The 19476-nt window shown below is 38.6% G+C and overlaps 2 protein-coding genes across 5 annotated transcripts; one reads left to right on the plus strand and one right to left on the minus strand.

Annotated features, from left to right (window-relative positions):
• Nucleotides 1-6: 6 nt before the first annotated feature.
• Nucleotides 7-4729, plus strand: LOC145494111 (GTPase-activating protein and VPS9 domain-containing protein 1-like). The gene is made up of 6 exons (XM_081473582.1): nt 7-90; nt 697-763; nt 1132-1246; nt 1923-1995; nt 2166-2231; nt 2656-4729. The coding sequence occupies exons 2-6, from the start codon at nt 739-741 to the stop codon at nt 2929-2931; spliced, it is 555 nt and encodes a 184-aa protein (XP_081329708.1). The 5' UTR covers nt 7-90; nt 697-738; the 3' UTR covers nt 2932-4729.
• A 31-nt stretch (nt 4730-4760) lies between these two features.
• LOC145494068 (pre-B-cell leukemia transcription factor 1-like) lies at nt 4761-19198 on the minus strand. 4 transcript variants are annotated; one of them, XM_081473542.1, is made up of 12 exons: nt 18630-19192; nt 18078-18473; nt 17820-17893; nt 13323-13555; nt 13019-13209; nt 12325-12460; nt 11462-11615; nt 10815-10993; nt 10125-10217; nt 9417-9482; nt 8903-8942; nt 4761-8543 (listed from the first exon to the last, which is right to left on the minus strand). In XM_081473542.1, the coding sequence occupies exons 2-12, from the start codon at nt 18251-18253 to the stop codon at nt 8365-8367; spliced, it is 1521 nt and encodes a 506-aa protein (XP_081329668.1). In that variant the 5' UTR covers nt 18254-18473; nt 18630-19192; the 3' UTR covers nt 4761-8364. The 4 variants fall into 4 exon arrangements, with proteins under 4 accessions (XP_081329668.1, XP_081329664.1, XP_081329684.1 ...); XM_081473538.1 differs by having other exon boundaries at nt 4762-8543; nt 10125-10247; nt 18630-19190; XM_081473558.1 differs by lacking the exons at nt 4761-8543; nt 8903-8942; nt 9417-9482; nt 10125-10217 and adding an exon at nt 10254-10479 and having other exon boundaries at nt 18630-19198.
• Nucleotides 19199-19476: the final 278 nt, after the last annotated feature.

Genomic DNA, 19476 nt, shown 5'->3' on the forward strand with positions numbered 1-19476 from the left:
TGTGTAAAGCTGTTTCTGGAGCCAAAGGAGAAAGAAGAGATCAATAAATTTAGCTCTGAATTTCAAGCCTCACCTACACCAGATGACAAGGTTTGATATGACATGTTATTACTATGATTATGATTAAATATCATACAGCCATCCATTATAATCCAGCAAATATTTTCGCTCGTGTGCGATTGGTCTAAATGCATCACATGACCGAATATTCCCCAGCTAAAACTGGGGAATATCCGAGAATGTTCTCCAATTTTCAAACCTGCGCATGTTGCGAAAAATATTTGAAGGATAATAAACACAATAGCCTCCATTTGGCGCGAAAATATGCTCGGACATTTGTCCTTAGACATTATATGTTCTTCAAAGCTCACAGTTTTCCTTGAGCTACGCTCTCGGAAAACCGTTCGCTTCTCGGAACAGATATTATGTCCACGGACAAATATCCGAGCATATTTTCGCGCCAAATGGAGGCTATTGTTTATTCATGTTATGTGCCGCAAATAGATATGGAATATTGTATGTAAATATGTTTATTGGTTAATCTTACTGTAATGTTATTGGAATTCTTTCAATGTAATAGTGCAATAAATGTACTAAAACATAACTGAAATTCTCTGTGCAACAGTTGACAATTCTGATTCTTAAGTCTTTTCTGTGATTGGACATTCACTGTTTGTCTTCATTACCGATTCACAGTGTGCTTTACTTGAGGATTTTTTGAAAACATTAGCTGAAGAGATGGAAAGACATCCAATCTGGTCAGGTACAGGTATTTTCCTCTGATAACTTACAATGCAGTTATTTCAGTTGATTAACAGACCAATTTTGATATTATTATAATTCAGCCTAACACAATAGACCTCAGCACGAGGCTCTGGGGAATAAACCCCACAAACTACAAACTCTGTAGTTATTCCCTAGAGCCTCGTACTGAGGTCTATTGTTTTAGGCTGAATAATTGGTCTATTAATGGTAGATAAAAATGTGAGACAAAACGTTGTTACATTGCAGATCACAGAGAATTGGAACAAATTTATTACCTACTATGTGCATAAGAATAATGTTTACTTTCTGTTCACATTATTTGTTTCAGCCCTTTTATTTTACTTGGAATTTAATGTTGATTGACAGGTGTCAGTGAGGAGCAATTCCAGGACACTTTAGAAGCAACTGAACGAGCCATCATGAGCAGTATCTACAAATGTGCCTTTTACCCCAATGGCGAGGTTGACATGGAAAGAGATAGGTGAGCTATGATCAAGAGTAGCTGTGTAAGGACCAGCCTAATGATTAACACTGTTGGTTGATAAGCTTACCAGGCTGACCCCCGTGCATTAACCTTAAAGCAACTTCCAGTATTTCTACTTCTTCGTGGATTGGAAGTCAGTCCATCCCATTAAATTTCCTGGTACCCACGTGTACACTGAAATGGAGAGTGGCACCCTGAGAGTGACGTTTTGGCACTTACCTGGTATAGAAGACACAGCTGACGTAAAGCAATAGAGAACATAAGGACGAGGAAAACAATGAAAACAATAGGTTTGTGATGCAGTGTTCTTTTGTGGCGTGTCCTGTGTCTTCTACACCAAGAAGGAGCCGACATTTCTTGCCCAAGAGCAAGACATGATAATCCCAGCCAGGGTTTTATCCCAAACTGATCGATCCAGAGGCGAGTGCCCTTAACATTAGGTGCCCGGTTTACATTTCAAAACCTTAGTTTTGTTTACTTGGAAAAAAAAAATGTATACCCGAAAAAAAAGAAACAAAGATCCTACAAATAAAACTTCCTTAGATGGCAGTCGCCCTTCAAAGAGTTTTTAAGTTCTGATAATATTTGATACAAGATATGAATTCTCGGAACCCCATTGTCGTTAAAAACGTGATTGAATATCATGTTTGGTTTTTTTTTCTCGAAATTCTAGAACATTTCATGAGCACGTGAACAATCTACAGAGGGTTATTCACCCTAACCACAAGGCTGTGCGAGTGCCCAAGGTAGGTCATTCTAAACTCACAATAGGGTGCAACAAAGCTGGTGTTTATTTTTTTGTTAGGTCTAATGCAAGCCATGTATAGCTTATATCCAGTGTCTTTTCCTCCAACTGTGCAAACCTTCTGTTGTATTTGCTATAGTAACGTGATGACAAATTTTTCATCTTTGTTAGAAATATCGCAAAGAAGCACCCTGGGAATCAGCTCAGAAGGAACTGCTAGCAATCAATGCTTACAAGGTAATCACGTGTTTCAGTATATGATCTATACATTACAATGAGCAGATATCCTATAAGGAAGGAGGTTAAAATCGAAGTATTATGTGAAATAATAAACGCTTAACCCGGAAAAATTTCAGGAAAAAATATGTATCAACACAAATATGAATGAAGGACGTGTATTTAGTAGCAAGAGTGGCGGGAGGTTAAAAAATAGCACTTGCTATATGAGTTGTCAATGTCGTTATAAATTTTCTTTTGCTGATAGCCATTACGTAAATTCATTGAGTGAACAACCATTTAACTGAGTCAGTGGAAAAGTGATTTTATGCAACAGGTTAGATTTTGGAGTTAAGCGATCTGTTACAAAATAGAGATAGGATTATCAGTGTCTGGTACAAGTTGATGTTTCAAAGACCTTAGCTAACCTCTTTCACTTCTTTAGACGCCCACGGACAAACTAAAGTGTGTGAGGCGGTGTTGCGGTACCATTATGAACTTGCTGTGTTTGGCAAGCGAGACGAGTGCACCTGGGGCCGATGAATTCGTGCCTGTTTTGGTGTACGTGGTGATTCACGCCAATCCTCCAGGCCTGCTATCCACCATGCAATATGTCACTAACTTCTATGACAAGAGGCTCAGTGGCGAGGAAGCTTATTATTGGATGCAATTTTGTGCAGCCATTGCGTTCATCAAAACATTAAGGTCTGGCTCCAACTGAACGCTGACAAGTTCAGTCGTTAGCGAAGGGTTCGCCGCAATTCAAATGTTTGACCAAATTCGAGGCGTGCGTCTTGATGGTTAATTTCGTCTGAAATATTTCGATCACTTTTTATTTGCAATTAAGGAGCTGTTACGATCTTCGAATTGAAGGAAACCTCTAGATAATAGAATACTTGGTCAAGAAACGACCAAAGAAAACATAAGTACATCTAGATTAAGAAGCGATATACATATAGTGTTCGGAAGAATGATTTGTAAAAGAGTCAAGGACCTCTAAACAATAACAAATCATTCATCTTGCTCGTACGCCACAGGAGACTACATTATCAATGTCTTGGTGGTGAACTCGAGACGTTACTGAACGAGAAAGATTCAGAAACAAACGCGAGAAAGAACTGATGAGGGAGGACTTAGTTCCAGGGGATGAGGGAAAATCACCTTGTTCCTCCTTCCATCAGATACTGGAACGAACTACCCTCATCTTGTCAGCCTGTGAAAACTTAAATAATTTTGTCTAACAACATCAAAAAGTCAAGGGATGTCAAAGGACAAAATGTAGCAATTGGGCTACGTAAGGGGTGGGAGAGGGTGGGTATACAGGGATCAAGCTACTTTGCGGTTTACTTGGAAAGTGTACACTGACTGTGAAAAGAAACTTAATCCGATTTGCATGGAAATCTAATTTAGCTGACTGGAAGAAAAAGCTTATAATTATCTTTGAAATTATGGTCTGAATGACCACCACTAAACAAATGGTCTCCTAGACTTTGGGGTGGCTAATGTAAGTCACATTTGTTTGATTTAAACGAAAATGTACAGTAATAATTCTTTGCTGTATTCGCTGTTGAGGGAATAACAGTTAAATCAGCCTAGGTATTTTTTCAGGATGAAAGGAAAAGTGTGCACATCTAATTTGAAACAATTTGCTTATTACAAGTTAATTACATCTGGAAACGTTGGGCTGCTGTTTCTTTTCTAAGGAGCCATTGAGAGAAAATTGTCTTGCTTTAAATGCCATGATTTTCACAATGTAACAAAAAATACAACAGTACTGTCGCGGCTTCCTGGGGCTTATCAGTGCAGTGCTGAGACTAGGTTGGAGGTTTGGCTTGATCTTGTTGAGCACTCTAACTAGGGTGTACCATTGCCGCTGGCCTTTGTACAATAAGCTGACTAATTCGCTAGTTTGAGCACTCTTGGCATGGTATTGATGATACCACAAGTGTGGGATCATCAGAGGTGACTGGCTGTCTAGCCAAACCTCCACCTTAGTTTCGGCACTGCACTGACGAGGCCCAGAAGGCCGAAACAGTACTGTCTACAGTTTTATCTAAAGATGTAGATTTTTTATAATGGTTTAGTTTTTGACTGTGTTATTAGGAGTTTAACTCCTGGGTTTAGTGGCGCTAATGTGTAAGGATATATTTTCTTTTTTGAAATCACTATATGAATTAAATGCATATTTTTTTCCTTTGATGATTTTAGCGATTAGTTTGGATATCCTTAATTTTCAGTTTTTGTCACTGTTGTAAGATACAATTTCGAAGCAGCTGTGTTTCTGCAAACCAGGCTTCAAATGCAATGTTTCCTTTGATGATTTTAGCGATCAGATTTGACATCCTTAATTCATAGTTTTCGTAGAAGCCAGGTCCCGGTTGCTTTAAGGTGGATAACGCTATCCACTGGATAAATCGCTATCCAGTGGATAAATCGCTATCCAGTGGATAGAGTGGTTTGTTATGTTAACACTTATCGACTGGATAGCGATTTATCCGGTGGATAGCGTTGGCCACCTTTCGAACAACTGGGGCCTGATTTTGATTCAGTTCTGTGTTTTGCAAACCAGGCCTAGTGGGACGATTCCGTCCTAATTAATTTTACAATGGTGTAGATTGAAATGAGGATGTCTGGTGTGTTTTGCATGTGGGTTTCGTGTGTGTTTTATAATTCTAGTTTCGTCACAGGCATATTCTTCTCGGAAGTCTGGGATGTTCTCCCAGTTATCTTGTATGGATATCCCGGGGATCTCATGTTTTACCTGGGAGTGTTGAATGTTCCCCGGGAAAAGGTTTATTGTATTTGTATGAACACCGATTAACCAGTAGGCTTTCAAATCGGTTCAAGTTCGCGTGATTTCAACAAAATAACAAAAAGCTGCGAGGTATCTATAGCTGGACTAACATCACTTCACGTTACGCATGCCGGAGGCGTCCGCACTAGTAAGAACAAACCTTAGAACTTTGCGAGGTAGAGCAGTTTTCTAGGACGAGCGAGCGATAAGGGATCACACTTTGCCCTCTTTATCTAGATTTCAACATTACCTCGTTGATCAAAGAACAACCATCTTACTTTCCGAATTGTCTTCGTGGGTTGGTCTCGGATTGGCTGATAAATAAGAACAATCAAACTGAAATTGGCAGTGCAAATTACTGCTATGGCAGTGAGAAAACACTGAAATTAGAGGAGCCAACCAGAAAACCCAGCTTAGCCTAGAATTTCTCTTAATCACTCCAGCTCAAATGATTGTGGCATTGCCATTAAACAGACAGGTTCACTGCGAGGCGTAACACACATCCCTCGCAAGGCTCTGTAACAGTAAGACAAACTAACGGAAACAATAAAACTCGCTTAGGAGCTACGTCACGGGTTGCGCATCTTGAAAAGTTTAGCCTAGATTTTCCAAGTTGTTGGTTTGTAATCCGTGTGAATCTTCTCAGACTTGGCCATCCTTGTTCCTTTACGGTTTATTATTATCTCTTTGGTGTTTTTCTATCTTAGTAAACTGTTATTTTTAAATTTCCCTTAGTTTAAAGGTTATTTTGTACTTGGCCAAAAAAACTCAAAAAAAACTATGACTGAGCTCCCTTAATTCAACGCTTCTGAAGAAGCGAGTGACAAGAATTAAATGATACCTTTTCCAGCCAATTGAAGCATGGCCATCATTTTCCAAGGTTAGTCTTTGCGACTTGCGGAACAGGCTTTCACGACCATTCACACAAGATATTAGTACTCAACAACACCACTGTTTTTCAGACTTCACAAGTGAAGTTTAATCACCAACTAATCTTCAACTTGGCGGGTTACCAAACACAACCTCTAAATGACATCATAAAATTATAATATATTTACCTAAAAATTTCTATTGGTCAGCTTGTATGGACATACTAACAAAATAATGTAAAATTACACTTCAATGTTTCTTACGTCTTGAAGCCAAAAACTTGTTACTTTGTCCTTAATAAAATATGTATTTCTATAATTATTGTATACCTATTTTGTGAACGTTAGGCGGGCTATGTGAATTAAAACAACAGGGGTGTACACGGGAAAAAATGAAAGTCGTTCACCAAGCACTCGTACCCAACCAAAGTCGTCTGTCGACTACAATTTAGCCCTAGTTAAATTTTTCTTATCGTGCTCTCTACAAACAATGGATTCTCGTCACCCAAAAGTACCATGGATTTGACCCCATCACTTTTAACCCCTTTCAAGTCTGTGGTAAGAAACCGTGGAGTACTTTCACGTTTTTGCAAGAAACCGTAAGGTGCGACCATTCATATGAATTCCATTGAACAGTATCATCAGGTGCTTCAAATCTTATCCTGCTGGGGTAGAAGGGTTAAATTCCACATATACAAGGTAACCGTATTCTTGAATTAGCCCCTGTGAAATGATACAACTGGCTTCTACGTTAGACTTAAAAAAAAAAAAAACAGCCAGAGAACTGAGTTTCAAAACGTTCTAAAACAAAAACAAAACTATTTGAACCACCGTCCACTGGAATGCGCCTGTTAAGAACTTCGTTCTTGAACGGATCTGTGTTCCTAGTTCTTGAAAGAACTCGGGTGCTGCTTAGTTACAAAAGGCAAAAAAAATAGAAAAAAAAAGTTTAAAGAATACTAAATTACAAAAAGGCACCTGGAAAAGGAATTTTGCCAGTTTTAGATCCTCGGCAGAGGTTCCGATTACATTTGTCTAGTCATTGGAATTAAGGAGATTTTGTACATACTTATGCAGCCTTCTTATGAACGAAATTCAATAATCAGTTTCTCTTAATATGTGAGATGTACAGCCTGTTTGCATATCCTTGTCACAGTGACCATTTACAAACTATTTTCCCGGGTCGTCTTGATGAAAAAACATCACTAAAGATATAATTCTTTGCAATAAATGTCAGTAAGTGTACAGAAAACACCTTACTGTCAAGTAATTTAATCTACAATCATCTATAAGAGCCCACGTTTTCCATGAGTGAATAGTCAACGAGGCACTGCCGAGTCGAGTATTCAGCCAAAGAAAACGAAGGGTAGCCTCCTATGCAGACGTTCCAATGGTTTGTCACGTACTCTTTCCCTTTTGTTGGAGAGGAAAGATTGTCTGACGAGCCTCTTCCATGCAAGAGGCCAAAGGGAGGGGTAACTAGAAGACATTTTTACCCCAGCCCCCCTTACTAGGTATTCTTGAGCTAAAGATACACTTGCAATGTCAATAACTAAGCAGGCACCTAATATCAATTGATTGAAGGCCCTTACCATTTCTAGCCAGGGACTGACATGATAAACCATCAGCCCTCTATATTTGTAAGTTTAACATGCCAGCAGTAACTACCTAATACTAGTTAAGCAACACTTCCAAATGGAATACCATGGAATACTCCACAAGTCACGTGCAATTTTCCTCGGTATACACACAAGCCTTTAGGCGAGTGTGTATACCAAGACAATGCAAGTGGCAAGTGGGGTATTCCATGGTGTATCACTCAAAAGCACAGCATAACTATGTTATACCATGCCATGGATAGTCCAGTGGCCAACACCATCACTTCAGTGTATGCCGGGAAGGTTACAAGTATACAATGGGTTTCCTGTATTGTGATTGGCTCTATCTTCTGTAGCATGGTATAAATACATCACCGTCAATAATATTCCTCAACACATTTTGGCCTTCCATACAGCAATAGATCAATCAGCTGCTTATAATCTAAAAGTAGAAACTAAGCATCTGATCATGAGTTATTTAGAACAGAGGACATTAACCAGTGGGCCCTCACTCTCACTGGTACAACAGACTACAGCTTGCTAGAATATTACCAATCATTTGTCGACCCCAATTTTTTTGCCACAGACCAGTAAAGCAAGGGAATGTGGTAGCTTAGCTAAAGTAATTATGGCAAACGTTGTAAAATTAATTAGCAAAACTTTCCTTTGACTCACATTGAATTGAGAGTTTTGAACCACAAATTCAGTGGCATATCTGATGTGAGACACATTCACCTCTTTCAGTTCATTTCAGCTATCACAACACTTTCCTAAATCACACATTTTTAAAACAACCTGAAATCTCCATAATATTCACTAGTTTCCTCTCTTCAGTTCAATTGAGGAAAACCCTCAGCCCGTCCTCCTAATTCCCTTCTTCTCCTTGCCACTTTTCACATCTTTGTTCGTTTTGATGGCGGCTCATCCCTAGACCTGTCATTCCCTCGTGAGTCAAAGTCAGCATTGGCCATGTCACTCAGCCCTTGGAGACTGGAGAACTCTGGGCCTCCCTGTTCATCTTTGTCCTCTTGGGAGCCTGGTAAGGTGTCTGAGGGGGTATTACTGCGACTTCCTGCAATTTTACAACCAGTTTTACAAACAATATTGAAATTGTTTCATGTGAGAGTCAGCTAAGGCATATTTTAGGACTCATGAGAGGTGACTTTTGGGGCTCCTCTACCTTGAGGACCAAATGGACAAGAAGATGGGACCTCCTTTTATAAACAGCCACACCCACCACTTTAACTTGTGCTAGGTAATTTTTTTGAGTTTTAACAGGCCAGTCATTATTTGAATACACAATCCTCTTCATGTTTCCACAATTTTGAAAGGCTTGCAACTTGCAAGAAAATTAAAACAAACCCTTTTAAATAACAAAATACTAAGAGATACACATGTATATTTATACCCCCTCTCAAAGATTTTCCCCACCTGATTTGCCATTTTGACCTCTCTTTCTTTGTTCTCCACTCTGAAAAATGTTTTGAACAAATGAGAAATTTACTTAAATGCAAACAGAAATTGCCAGAATTGATATAACAATAGAAGTTTAGAAGGCAGGCCAAAGTTGACTTTAGTTATTTTGGGTTCTAAATTTGGACATTACACAAGTGCTTTTATAGAAAACAGTCTACAAGTAAATATATGAAAGATCAATTAGTTTAAACTGCAGAGAAAGATATGAAGACATGATTGATCCTTACAGTTATACACACAACTTAAGCTGCAGTGAAATTAAACAGGAAACAGTCTGTAGCAAAACCTGGCAATCAGCTTATAATAAATTTATTATTTTATAGATCTGAACAAACCTGAGAAAATGACAACACTTGACATTTTATTACTGCTAGCCAAAACAATAACAAAACACAACGTTTTCACGGAAAATTGTAGATGTACATGTATACATTGTGAGAGAGTAACAGCTAATGTACATGCATCATACCTTCCCAGATCCAGATTTTCCAGCCCAGACATTTATGGAGTCAAAGAGTTCATTAAATCCTCTTGCCTTCAAAATAGAGACAACAAAGATTTCTAATAATAAATAGAGGATGTTGTAGCTAATTTTTGATCTCTGTTAATTTTTTATTTAAACCAGATCTGGTTTGTTCTCTTCTAGTTAGTTAATTTTTTTTTCAATTTATACTTCATCAAGAATAATAAACTATTGGCTTGGGATAAAAACAAAAAACAGTTAACTAACTAGGAGAAAATGAGCCACAAATAAATGAAATCAAATTTAACTACGATATATACCCCACTGAAAATTGGCTGCTAAAATTCCCAGATCTTAAAAAAGAAAATCCACAAACTAAAACTGGCAAATCCAAATACTCAGGCCAGCATTCAAACCCAGAGAAGACAATCTATAGCACTATCAGTCCAGTGTACTAACCATCACACCCTAGTGGTTCAAAGGCTGGATAACGCTATCGACCAGATAACTCACTATCCAGTGGATAAGCATTAACAAAACAAACCACGCTATCTGCTGGATTGTGATTTAATGGTGAATAGTGCTATCCACAATTCAAACAACCCAGGCCAGGTCATGATGTCCTCCACAAATCAGAAAAAAAAAATTATCAAAAAATAGAAATTGTTGTTGTTGCCGTTGCTGTTGTTGTTGCCATCACAGTTGTTTACTTACTTGGTGGTGAAGGTGATGTGGCTCATGATACACCTGTCCCTGTCCATGAGGTTGCATATGTCCAGTTGCTGGATCAATATAACCTGTAGCAGCCTGGGAAATAACATGACGCAAACCTGGTACCTGAAGTGGTATAATGACAACTGGTTGAAGAAGCTTATTTTACTTAGTGAATAATATACATGATAAATAACGAAATACGGTAACTTCTGGGCTCAGTGAGTAAATGACAATCACGTCACAAGTCCCCAACAGGATTTGCACTGGGTGCCCTTACCACTGAGCTTCTGTGAGATCCATGCCAATGATTAGCTGGGCCATTTACTAGGTTTTTGTTGACACGGGGTGCTTCATACTGCTAGGATCAGCGATGTCAAAAGCATCATATGTAGTAATAAAAAATGAAAGACAGTACATTTTTTTCAGCTCAATGAGCTTGTATAAATTATGGGAAAGGAATGAACTTCACTTCTAGTTATTGCCATCTACCTTGAGTAGCACATAAGAATGACAAAGGACAGCTAGGTTGTGCTCAACCAATATACAAGCTTGCAGTAGGCCATATGTATGGAATTCTGATAGCCAGTACATCTGTACTTACGTTTTGGGGGAAATCGAAACATCAAAATATAATTTACTGCCGAAGGGTTAGACTTACAGTATAGCTGACTCAGAGGCAATTTCTTTTACCTGTGACTGGACATTAGCACCCACATTAGTTCCTGTTTGGTACTCTGCACCCATACCACTCCCATTCATTTGCACACCATACATGTCGGCCTGTGGCTGACTTGTGATTGGCATCTGGTGTTGTGATGATGGGGCCACCCCTGTTGGACTTCCTGCCACTGCACCAGCTGGGTATTGTCCTAAAAATAAAGAGTATAGGAGAATTCATTAAAAAAATGTTCCCTGTATTAGCAAACTTCCTTTACACTCACTGTCATTCTAATTATTAGTATTCCACTCTCACTGTGCCTCTCTCCAACCAACCAGCTAAATTTATAGGCAGTGGTGAACTGTGCAGGTACAGTGTAACAAACATACTGTGCCTGAAAATTGGGTTTGGGGTTAAACTGAGATAGACTTAATGTAGACTAGGATCCCATCCAAGGAGAGAAGCAATATTCGCAACTCAAATCACTTCACCGGAAACCGACCATACAGAGTGTACAACGTACATTGCATGTACCTCTAGCAACCAACACAGTCAGATGAGAGCAAGCAAATGCTGGTTGCCCTACCTAGGCACTTGTTTGTGTGCACCATACATGAACATGTATATAAAGAACATCCCACAAACAGCCTTAGTGATGTCTTGAAAAAGCCATACACACCTTGACCAGAGGATGGTACTCCTTGCTGTCCTTGAACTTGCCCAGCTGGCCCACCTCCTGAGGCAGCTTTAGCAGCATACATGTTTGCCTCTTCCTGAGCTTTTCCAATGTTTTTCTTGTATCTGATTCTCTTATTGCCAAACCAGTTTGATATCTATACCAGATAAGAAAGAGATAATATATGTGCAATAAAATATTGTCAGCCACATTTAACTTTCAACTAATACAAAAGAAAGTTTGGATATGATACAGTACAGAGCTACAAGTTTCCTATAAAGAATGTATCCTTATGGCCAGTCAGACAATCTTAATTTTCACAGTGCAGGGCACACTGTCCAAATATACTTATAATTTTCTATCACATCACAAATGCCCTTCCCCTTATTGTCACCCTTATCATCACATGTCACCATCTTATTCCCAAGCTCAACACAATGAAGTTAACCAGGTCATCTTGAAAGAGATAACCTCAAGATTTTCACATGTAACTTTATGTTGTGATATCACAAAAGCAAAACTCAAAGAAGCGGGAAGTATAACTTTTGGAAAAACCACCTATGAATGACTTGTAGATACATTAGCATGGATTTAGGGCATCTTTGCTTGTGTAGCACTCTTCAATCCACGTTGAGAATAAGATTGGATATCAGCTCATAAAGGTTCCTCAAGCTGTCACTATATCAGTCAATTTCCGATTTCATCTAAACCATCCTGCCATGGAAGGTGTGGCAGAACCTTCTTTGTTCATGATTGTTGTTCCCCTGACCTCCCAAAATACAAAGTTGCACTTTGATTACCAACAGTTCTGAGCTACAGTATATTGCACGGTATTTTAACCAGCCAGCTGACTCATTACCCGGTACCTGTGCAACACTGATGCCACACTTTCTTGCCAATTCTTCCTTGGCCTCCTCACTGGGGTAAGGGTTACTCAGGTGTGAGTAGAAGTACTCATTCAAGATTTCTGTGGCCTGTTTGCTGAAGTTTCTTCGTTTTCTCCTAGAAACAAATCAAGTTTGTTCTCAGTTTAGAACACAAAAAAATTTGGTTTCTACAGATTTCTTTCAGAGAATTTGGAGGTAGATCACAATTTCCTGTAGCTGATTACAGTGGAATCCCACCTTACAGTTACCTTGTTAATACAGTCACCTTGTCATTACGGCCACTTTTATGGTCCTGGCACAGTACCTATTCATTTTCCTATAAGAAAACCCACATTCTGAAATCCCAACCTGCATAATCCTATAAAATTTTACCCCATTTATATGGCCTCTCAAACCAGTTATGCTCATTATTGTATGTACTGACTGAAGTTTCAATTTCTTTTAATTATAGCTGCATTCTGGATGCTTATTAAAGAACAGTTGTTTAGAAGAGCAATTTAGAAATATCTGTTAAGACATCACTCAATTTAGGCCAATCAAGAAATTTGGCCCTACCCTGTTAATATGACCACCCCATTAATACAGCCAAATTTTCATGCCCCATTGGTGACCATTTAATGGGGTTTCAAAGTACTTTTGTTCTTCTCATGGAGAAACTGGCATAAATTATTACCTTGCATCCAGGAACCTTGACCTCAAAATCATAACAGCTTCACAAGTACTCTGCTTCAGCTGCATCTGAATTGCGCTGAATTTGCGGTGAATGATATTGACCATTCTTTCAATTTCCTTGGGAGAGATTGGGCGTGTTCTTGACTGTTCTCTCAGCAAATTCATAACATGGGTCGTAAATTCGTTACAAGCCTGAAAGAGAAATAATTAAGAGGACAATAACAACATCACATTGGCTACAAAGTGTACATGCTACATTTACAAGTTATCTCATGCCTAATGATAGACAGTATGCAATGAAATACCTGTTCATATTTTTCAAGTTCTGTGTGATATATCTGTCTTATTTGGTTCAACTTGGCCCTGTATTCCGTATGTTCTGCCTGATTCTCGTGAACCCCAGCTGCAGCCGCTGCTGCCGCTGCAGACCCTCCTCCTTTCTCAGGACCTGCCACACCTTCTGCAAGGAGCATGTTATCTAGCCTCATCAGCTGAGGATCAGGTGGTTCATCTTCTTGAGATCCACGGATACTGAGAACTGTTCCAAGGAAAAAACACTGCTATTGCTTCTGAACCTTGTACCTAAACTGTCATATATATTATAACATTTAATGACGGTACCCCCATCAGGAATGATGCTGACTTATGATAACCAATATTATCACTTGATGCATTTTTTTCCCCTCCTTTTCACTGGCCTTAAGCCCACCATGTGACCTGCAAATACATGTAACTGCCTACAAAATAATACATGGGCTGCTCTTGAACTGCAGTACCATCTAAATGTGTCTTGCTACAAATAACATTCTGCTCTTGCATAATTGTACCCATGCTCTTTCAAGTGTGAGAAACAGCAGATGTCAAAGAGTGATTTAAATATGAAAACAAACTTGGTGATCAAATGATAAAACATTTACTGAACTCAGTTATCGTAAAATGTTGTGATTTGTCAGTGTCTTGCAGATCAGTTATTTGCCTCAGCATTCAGCTTCAGCAAATAATTTATAGATCTGCTCACCACTGAGGAATCATGATATTTCGCTGTACCTTGTCCAATAATACCTCACTTTCGACATATTAAAATTCAGCTTGATAGTGAGGCCTAGAGGACACAAACAATAGAAATGAATAAACATGTCATTCAATTCCCTTTGTTTGTGTCCTCTAAGCCTCACTGCCAAGCTGAATTTTAATATATCAAAAACAGTCTATTGTTAATTACTATATACAAATACAGCCTGGTCAGAACGATTTTTAGTAGCAGGATAACAGTGCATGAAGTCAGCAGCACAGGATTTGTTACTAGTCAGCAGGGGTTTCATTAGAAGCTGGCAACCACTGAAAATCGCCACCTACTTTGTCAGAATTTACCTCTTACCGCCACCTACTTTGTCTGTATTTTCACTCAAATTATTAAAATAATTCATCAGTTTGCCGCCTACTTTAGTTAGCTCAGACAGCTATTTCAAAACTTATTGAAAACCCTGAGTCAGTATTAATAAATTCCAGGGTGAACCAGGCTACAAATAACTCACTGACAGGGCTGGCAAATAACTCAAAATGAAAAAAAAAATTATTTGCCAAAGGCAAAGTGAACATTGGTGAATATTCACGGAGACGAAGTCGAGATGAATATATATTCACCAATGTTCACAGAGCCTGAGACGAATAATTGTTTTAGTATAATTTTCAGAGGTGAACATGAAGGACTACAAAATAACGGACTGAAACATAAAAACACAGATGCAATTGTTCGTGTGCAAACACATATGCAGCCGTAGTTTCAATAATACATACATCAATTGTCAATCAATTTACTCATCGAGTTCAGCAGTAAAACAAACGAGCTAAACACTATGAAAAATAAATTCATCCGGTACCTTTGTTTTATCGTTGTTGCCTTCATTCACAGTTGTCATCATCGCCTAAACATGAGTAGCTTTAGTTTGAAGAAAAATAAATTTCGGTCAATCAATCAGACCTGCTGGCGATCGACGCAACAACTGTGTTTACGATTCTCAAAAACATTGAATACAAGTTCTTGAAAAGATTTTTGGTCCAAGGGTGACAGCAGTCATTTTGAAAATTCTCCATCCTTTCAAATGTCCTGGACTTGGAGTGATGTCTTTCGAATAAATAAAAACTTCATTCAGCAACCGTCCGCCATGTTTACTTGCCGAGATGGCAAAGATGTCAAGCTTAGTAACCAAGCTCTAGCGGGGTGAATATAGTGTCATATGATGAGCTTTTCGACCAATCAGAATGTCCAATTCTTATATTCACCTCTGGAAATTACACTAAATGCATATATTACTAACAGTAGAGAGATTTCTATCAATTCTGTATGCCATATTAAACACCCCTGGTAGACCCAGTATTTGTCTGGCCCCTGCAGTTTATTCAAGCACGGTGTTAATTACACAAGAGAGTCCTTCATCAGCTTAAAGCCAGAAGTGCTTATTTAAAGCTCAAGCGCATAGATCTTGTGTTCATTTTACTAGGAAACTTCTTCAGGGAATTGTTTTTACAACCTAAGGTGTTTTTGCTTTGGTCATTGATAGTTTAAGTTCACTGAATTAAACAAACATTTTTAAAAAATAACATCAACATAGCATGGATGAAAAATCACCAACGTTTTCTTCATCAAGTCACTTGACTTTGAACACAAGATGGCAGAATTTGGAGCAATAATTATATGGATCATATTTAGTTTAAATGAGCAACATAAATGAACTAACTTAACATGGAAAGCCAATTACAAATGAAGGCTGGGTTCAAATAAATGCTGGTTCTCAAAATAAATGCCAAGACATTTAATTTATACTCCACCTGGAAGATCCAGTGTTTCATTTTTATCAGAAGCAGTCGCCATTAAGATAAAGGATTATGAATAGGTGCCCTGTCATTTCACAGGTTTCTTTACTAAAAGTTGTTTTCTTTTGTACTGTACAGTACTTAGCTTGCCCCATTTTGGTAATTTTAAGAAATAAATTATGGATTTAAACAATCAAGTTTTTCCAGTTAGTTAAAATGCAGATTTTCATTCAGTGTGTGGCTCTCAATGTACCCTAGTTACAGAAAAGACATCAAAAAATTTCTGGTTTTTCCAACTTCCTGTGTTACCGAACACAGGTGATATTAAAACTTGAGTTGGCCGAAAGTGTCACAAAACAAATCAATATTTTCATTACTCTTGAAATATTTTCATCAATGATTTTTCCAAAATGGGACCGCAGTATGGTGGATGAATGTACAATATGCGTTTAAAATTTTATTTCTGGTTGGAAACTCTGGAAACAGACAAGTGATCAACGTAATTTTGATCAGTTATTTCAGAATACCAATGATCATACATGTAGACCCATGTCAAGCAGGAACTAAGAAAGCTTTCAGCACAGGTTTCCAGAGTGTTTGCATGACATTGGGAAACACATAATTATTTCATGGGCCCAAAGGAAAAGTGTCAGTATTGCAGTATCGGAATCAGTAACTTCCACCCGACACAGGTAATAATATTAATTAGACAACAAAATTATGCTCTCCTTGGCTCCATAGAAATTTGCCCTTTGACTGACTGTCAGTTAATAGTCTAAATCCATACTTCTTGAGTTACCAAGGGGCAAAATTACAGGAATTAAGGCCAAGTCTTGTTCAGGATTTTAGCCATCATCTGGTATTTTGTCCTGATTGCTGACAGTTGTATCAGGAGTTTCCTGGATGATTATATCTAATTTCAGAACAAACTTTGTCAGTGCTGTCAGTGTATAGCACTGCTCTACGAGTTTCCTACAGCTCTCACCCACGGGATGCTAAAAAACTTTTCGTCAAACTGTGCCATCAATCTCAACTAAAAGCAAAACAGTTGCGCACGTGAAATGTTGTATACCTTACAGTCTCCAACTTTATCTTTCTACTGAAAAGTGCCTTTACGCATGGCTTGATGTGTATAAAACCAAATCTAACTTTGACCTCAAAATCAGAAAATTGCAAGGTATCTTTGAGCAGCCTTGTTGTATACTAAATATCCTATAAAAAGAGGATCCTTAGTCTTTATTTAAGAGATCAACATTGTTCTAGAAGATATTTATTGGATGTAAAGAACCAGGACAAAGGTATTATCTCTGGATAGCTGGGGAGTCTATTGTTTGCCCAAAGGAAGGCTGAAGACAAACAATAAACATTCACCAATGACCTATTATGCCGATACCAAAATAACACCCAACACTCTCCATAATTACCACCTTTCACTTCTTAATCGCTACATGCGAGCAATCAAGAGAACAATATGAACCAAAACTGCCTGCCGAGTACCGAGAAAATTTATCAGTACGATCAACGTAAATCAATACATTGACAGCCCCTACTCTTCGAGAAAAAGCATGTTTAAACGACTGGAAAGGCGTTATCAATTTCTACTGATAATAACAATGTTGAGATCCTGTTAGAAAACACATGTTCACATGAAGTTGAGTTTAATAAAGTACTAAATGACACCACAGCGTATTATTTTGATGAAAAAATGTGTTTAATGATATGAAACTGTAAGGTTTTGATTAAGCTTATATAACAACAGGAAAAAATCAAAAGGCCTTCGATCGAGCGATTCGACACTAAAGAAAATACACCTCGTGCCTTTCGTGATGAATCGTTCCATCGAACAATGCAAGGTACAAACAAAATCGAGAAGTTTATTGAATACCACTGGAAGAAAGTGTGGAAAGTGATTGTAGTAAGACTTAAATATTGTGCATCGACCATCAGGGGAAAATAAACACGTGCCTTACAAAGCTGTCATTACTCGCCTGTTTTTTCCTTGATCTCGCAGAGGACGTTGAAAAGGGCGGGCTTCATGCGATGGCAGTTCAGAGCATGTTTCCTAAATGGATATGTGATGGGAAAACAATGCATTATCATATGATAAGCCATAAGGCGTGCAGTCAAAAGATCGACAGTTAATAGTATACATAAGAGTGAACTGAACAAGCTCATGTCACTACAGACCCAAACACAGTGAGAGGAGAGGACGCGAAATCGACAACGTAGTATTCGATTTCACTCACCTCGCTTGAGCTTCGTCCAGGGACTGATCAGTGATATTCATAATTTGCTGTAAAATGTCACCGATGTCCTGCTTACGACCGTCCGGTCCTTCTTCTGGAGGTTTCATTTGCTCCAGTGCAGCTTGCTGACCCGATAACATGGGAACTTGCACCGAATTCATCACATTTCCTTCCATAGCGCGGCAAAGATTTGGCTGTTGGCAAATAAACCTTGAATCCAAGATGTCCGCGCGTTCGAGGTTGGAATGCCCACCACACTACACTGCCGGTCGAACTGCAGCTCAAGATGATGTCAGTTTCTTGGAGTTTCAAAGCAACAACACTGTGATGGCTGTTATATTTCACAGAGTGTTACGCTCGGTTGGCGGTCGTGTTTCCAATCTGCCACTCAACGATCTGTTGAATTGAAGCACAGACGTGTCAATATCTTTTGGTGCGTGAGAAGAACGCGAATGATTGACACCGCTGGATTTGCTCAATTAGCATAAAAACCTTCATGTAAAATTCATCAGAGGAAGGTCACAAAGCTTTGGCTTCGTATTCAAAGCTCACCTTTCTTCGGTTTGTGGTTTCTTAGCCAACCAAGAACGTCAAAGTGTTGTTTCTGCTTGAAAATGCGACGGGAACAAAGGGACGCCCCAAAATGTTTCAAGATGGCGGACGGGTGAAGACAGAATGTCAATATTCATTACAGTTGCTATGGTGCAGACTGCAGGTGTTGTTCTGGGGTGGAACAAAGGAACACTTGAATAGAAGAAACACAATAGGATAACAAAAGAAAGGTATACAATAACTTTTTCTTCTTTCTTTTTTTTTTTTTTTGGTAAATGAAACTAAAGTTTATAACCCGGCGATGTAAATGATGCCTTCAGGCTGTGAGACTAACAATGGGCCTCGACCTCGTGAATACTAACAACTTCACGTGAGAAACATTTGGATGCTTTTAAATTTCATTTGCAAAACATTCACCATCTTGATTTACCAGTACCGGTGGTACTAGTTAGACGTATTAGATGCCGTAAAGCTTTAGAAAAAGCCACTCCGCCAAATTCCTCCCCACCTTCTCCGTGTGAACGAAAAAAGGCCCGAAGGGGGGCACTAGTATATAAAACCCTAGACAAAAGCGATGCTTCCCCCCTTCCTCAACCCTTCGGCCTTTTCTTTGTTGGGTTTCTAGGGCTAGCAAAGCATACTTGAAGAGAGGGTCTCTAAGACAATTCATAAATTATCATGGGTATAATTTTCTTATCGAGGAAATAAAAAAAGTTTCCCTAATAAGCGACCACCTACGGCTATTTTTGGTTTCATTTTGTTATGAACCAAGTCAGAAGAATTTCACATGACAGCCTCAAAAGTCACAGTAATAGTATAATAAATAGTGTTATCATTCGATGCATAT

The sequence above is a fragment of the Orbicella franksi genome, chromosome 1 (assembly GCF_964199315.1).
Source record: "Orbicella franksi chromosome 1, jaOrbFran1.1, whole genome shotgun sequence".
NCBI lineage: Eukaryota > Metazoa > Cnidaria > Anthozoa > Scleractinia > Merulinidae > Orbicella > Orbicella franksi.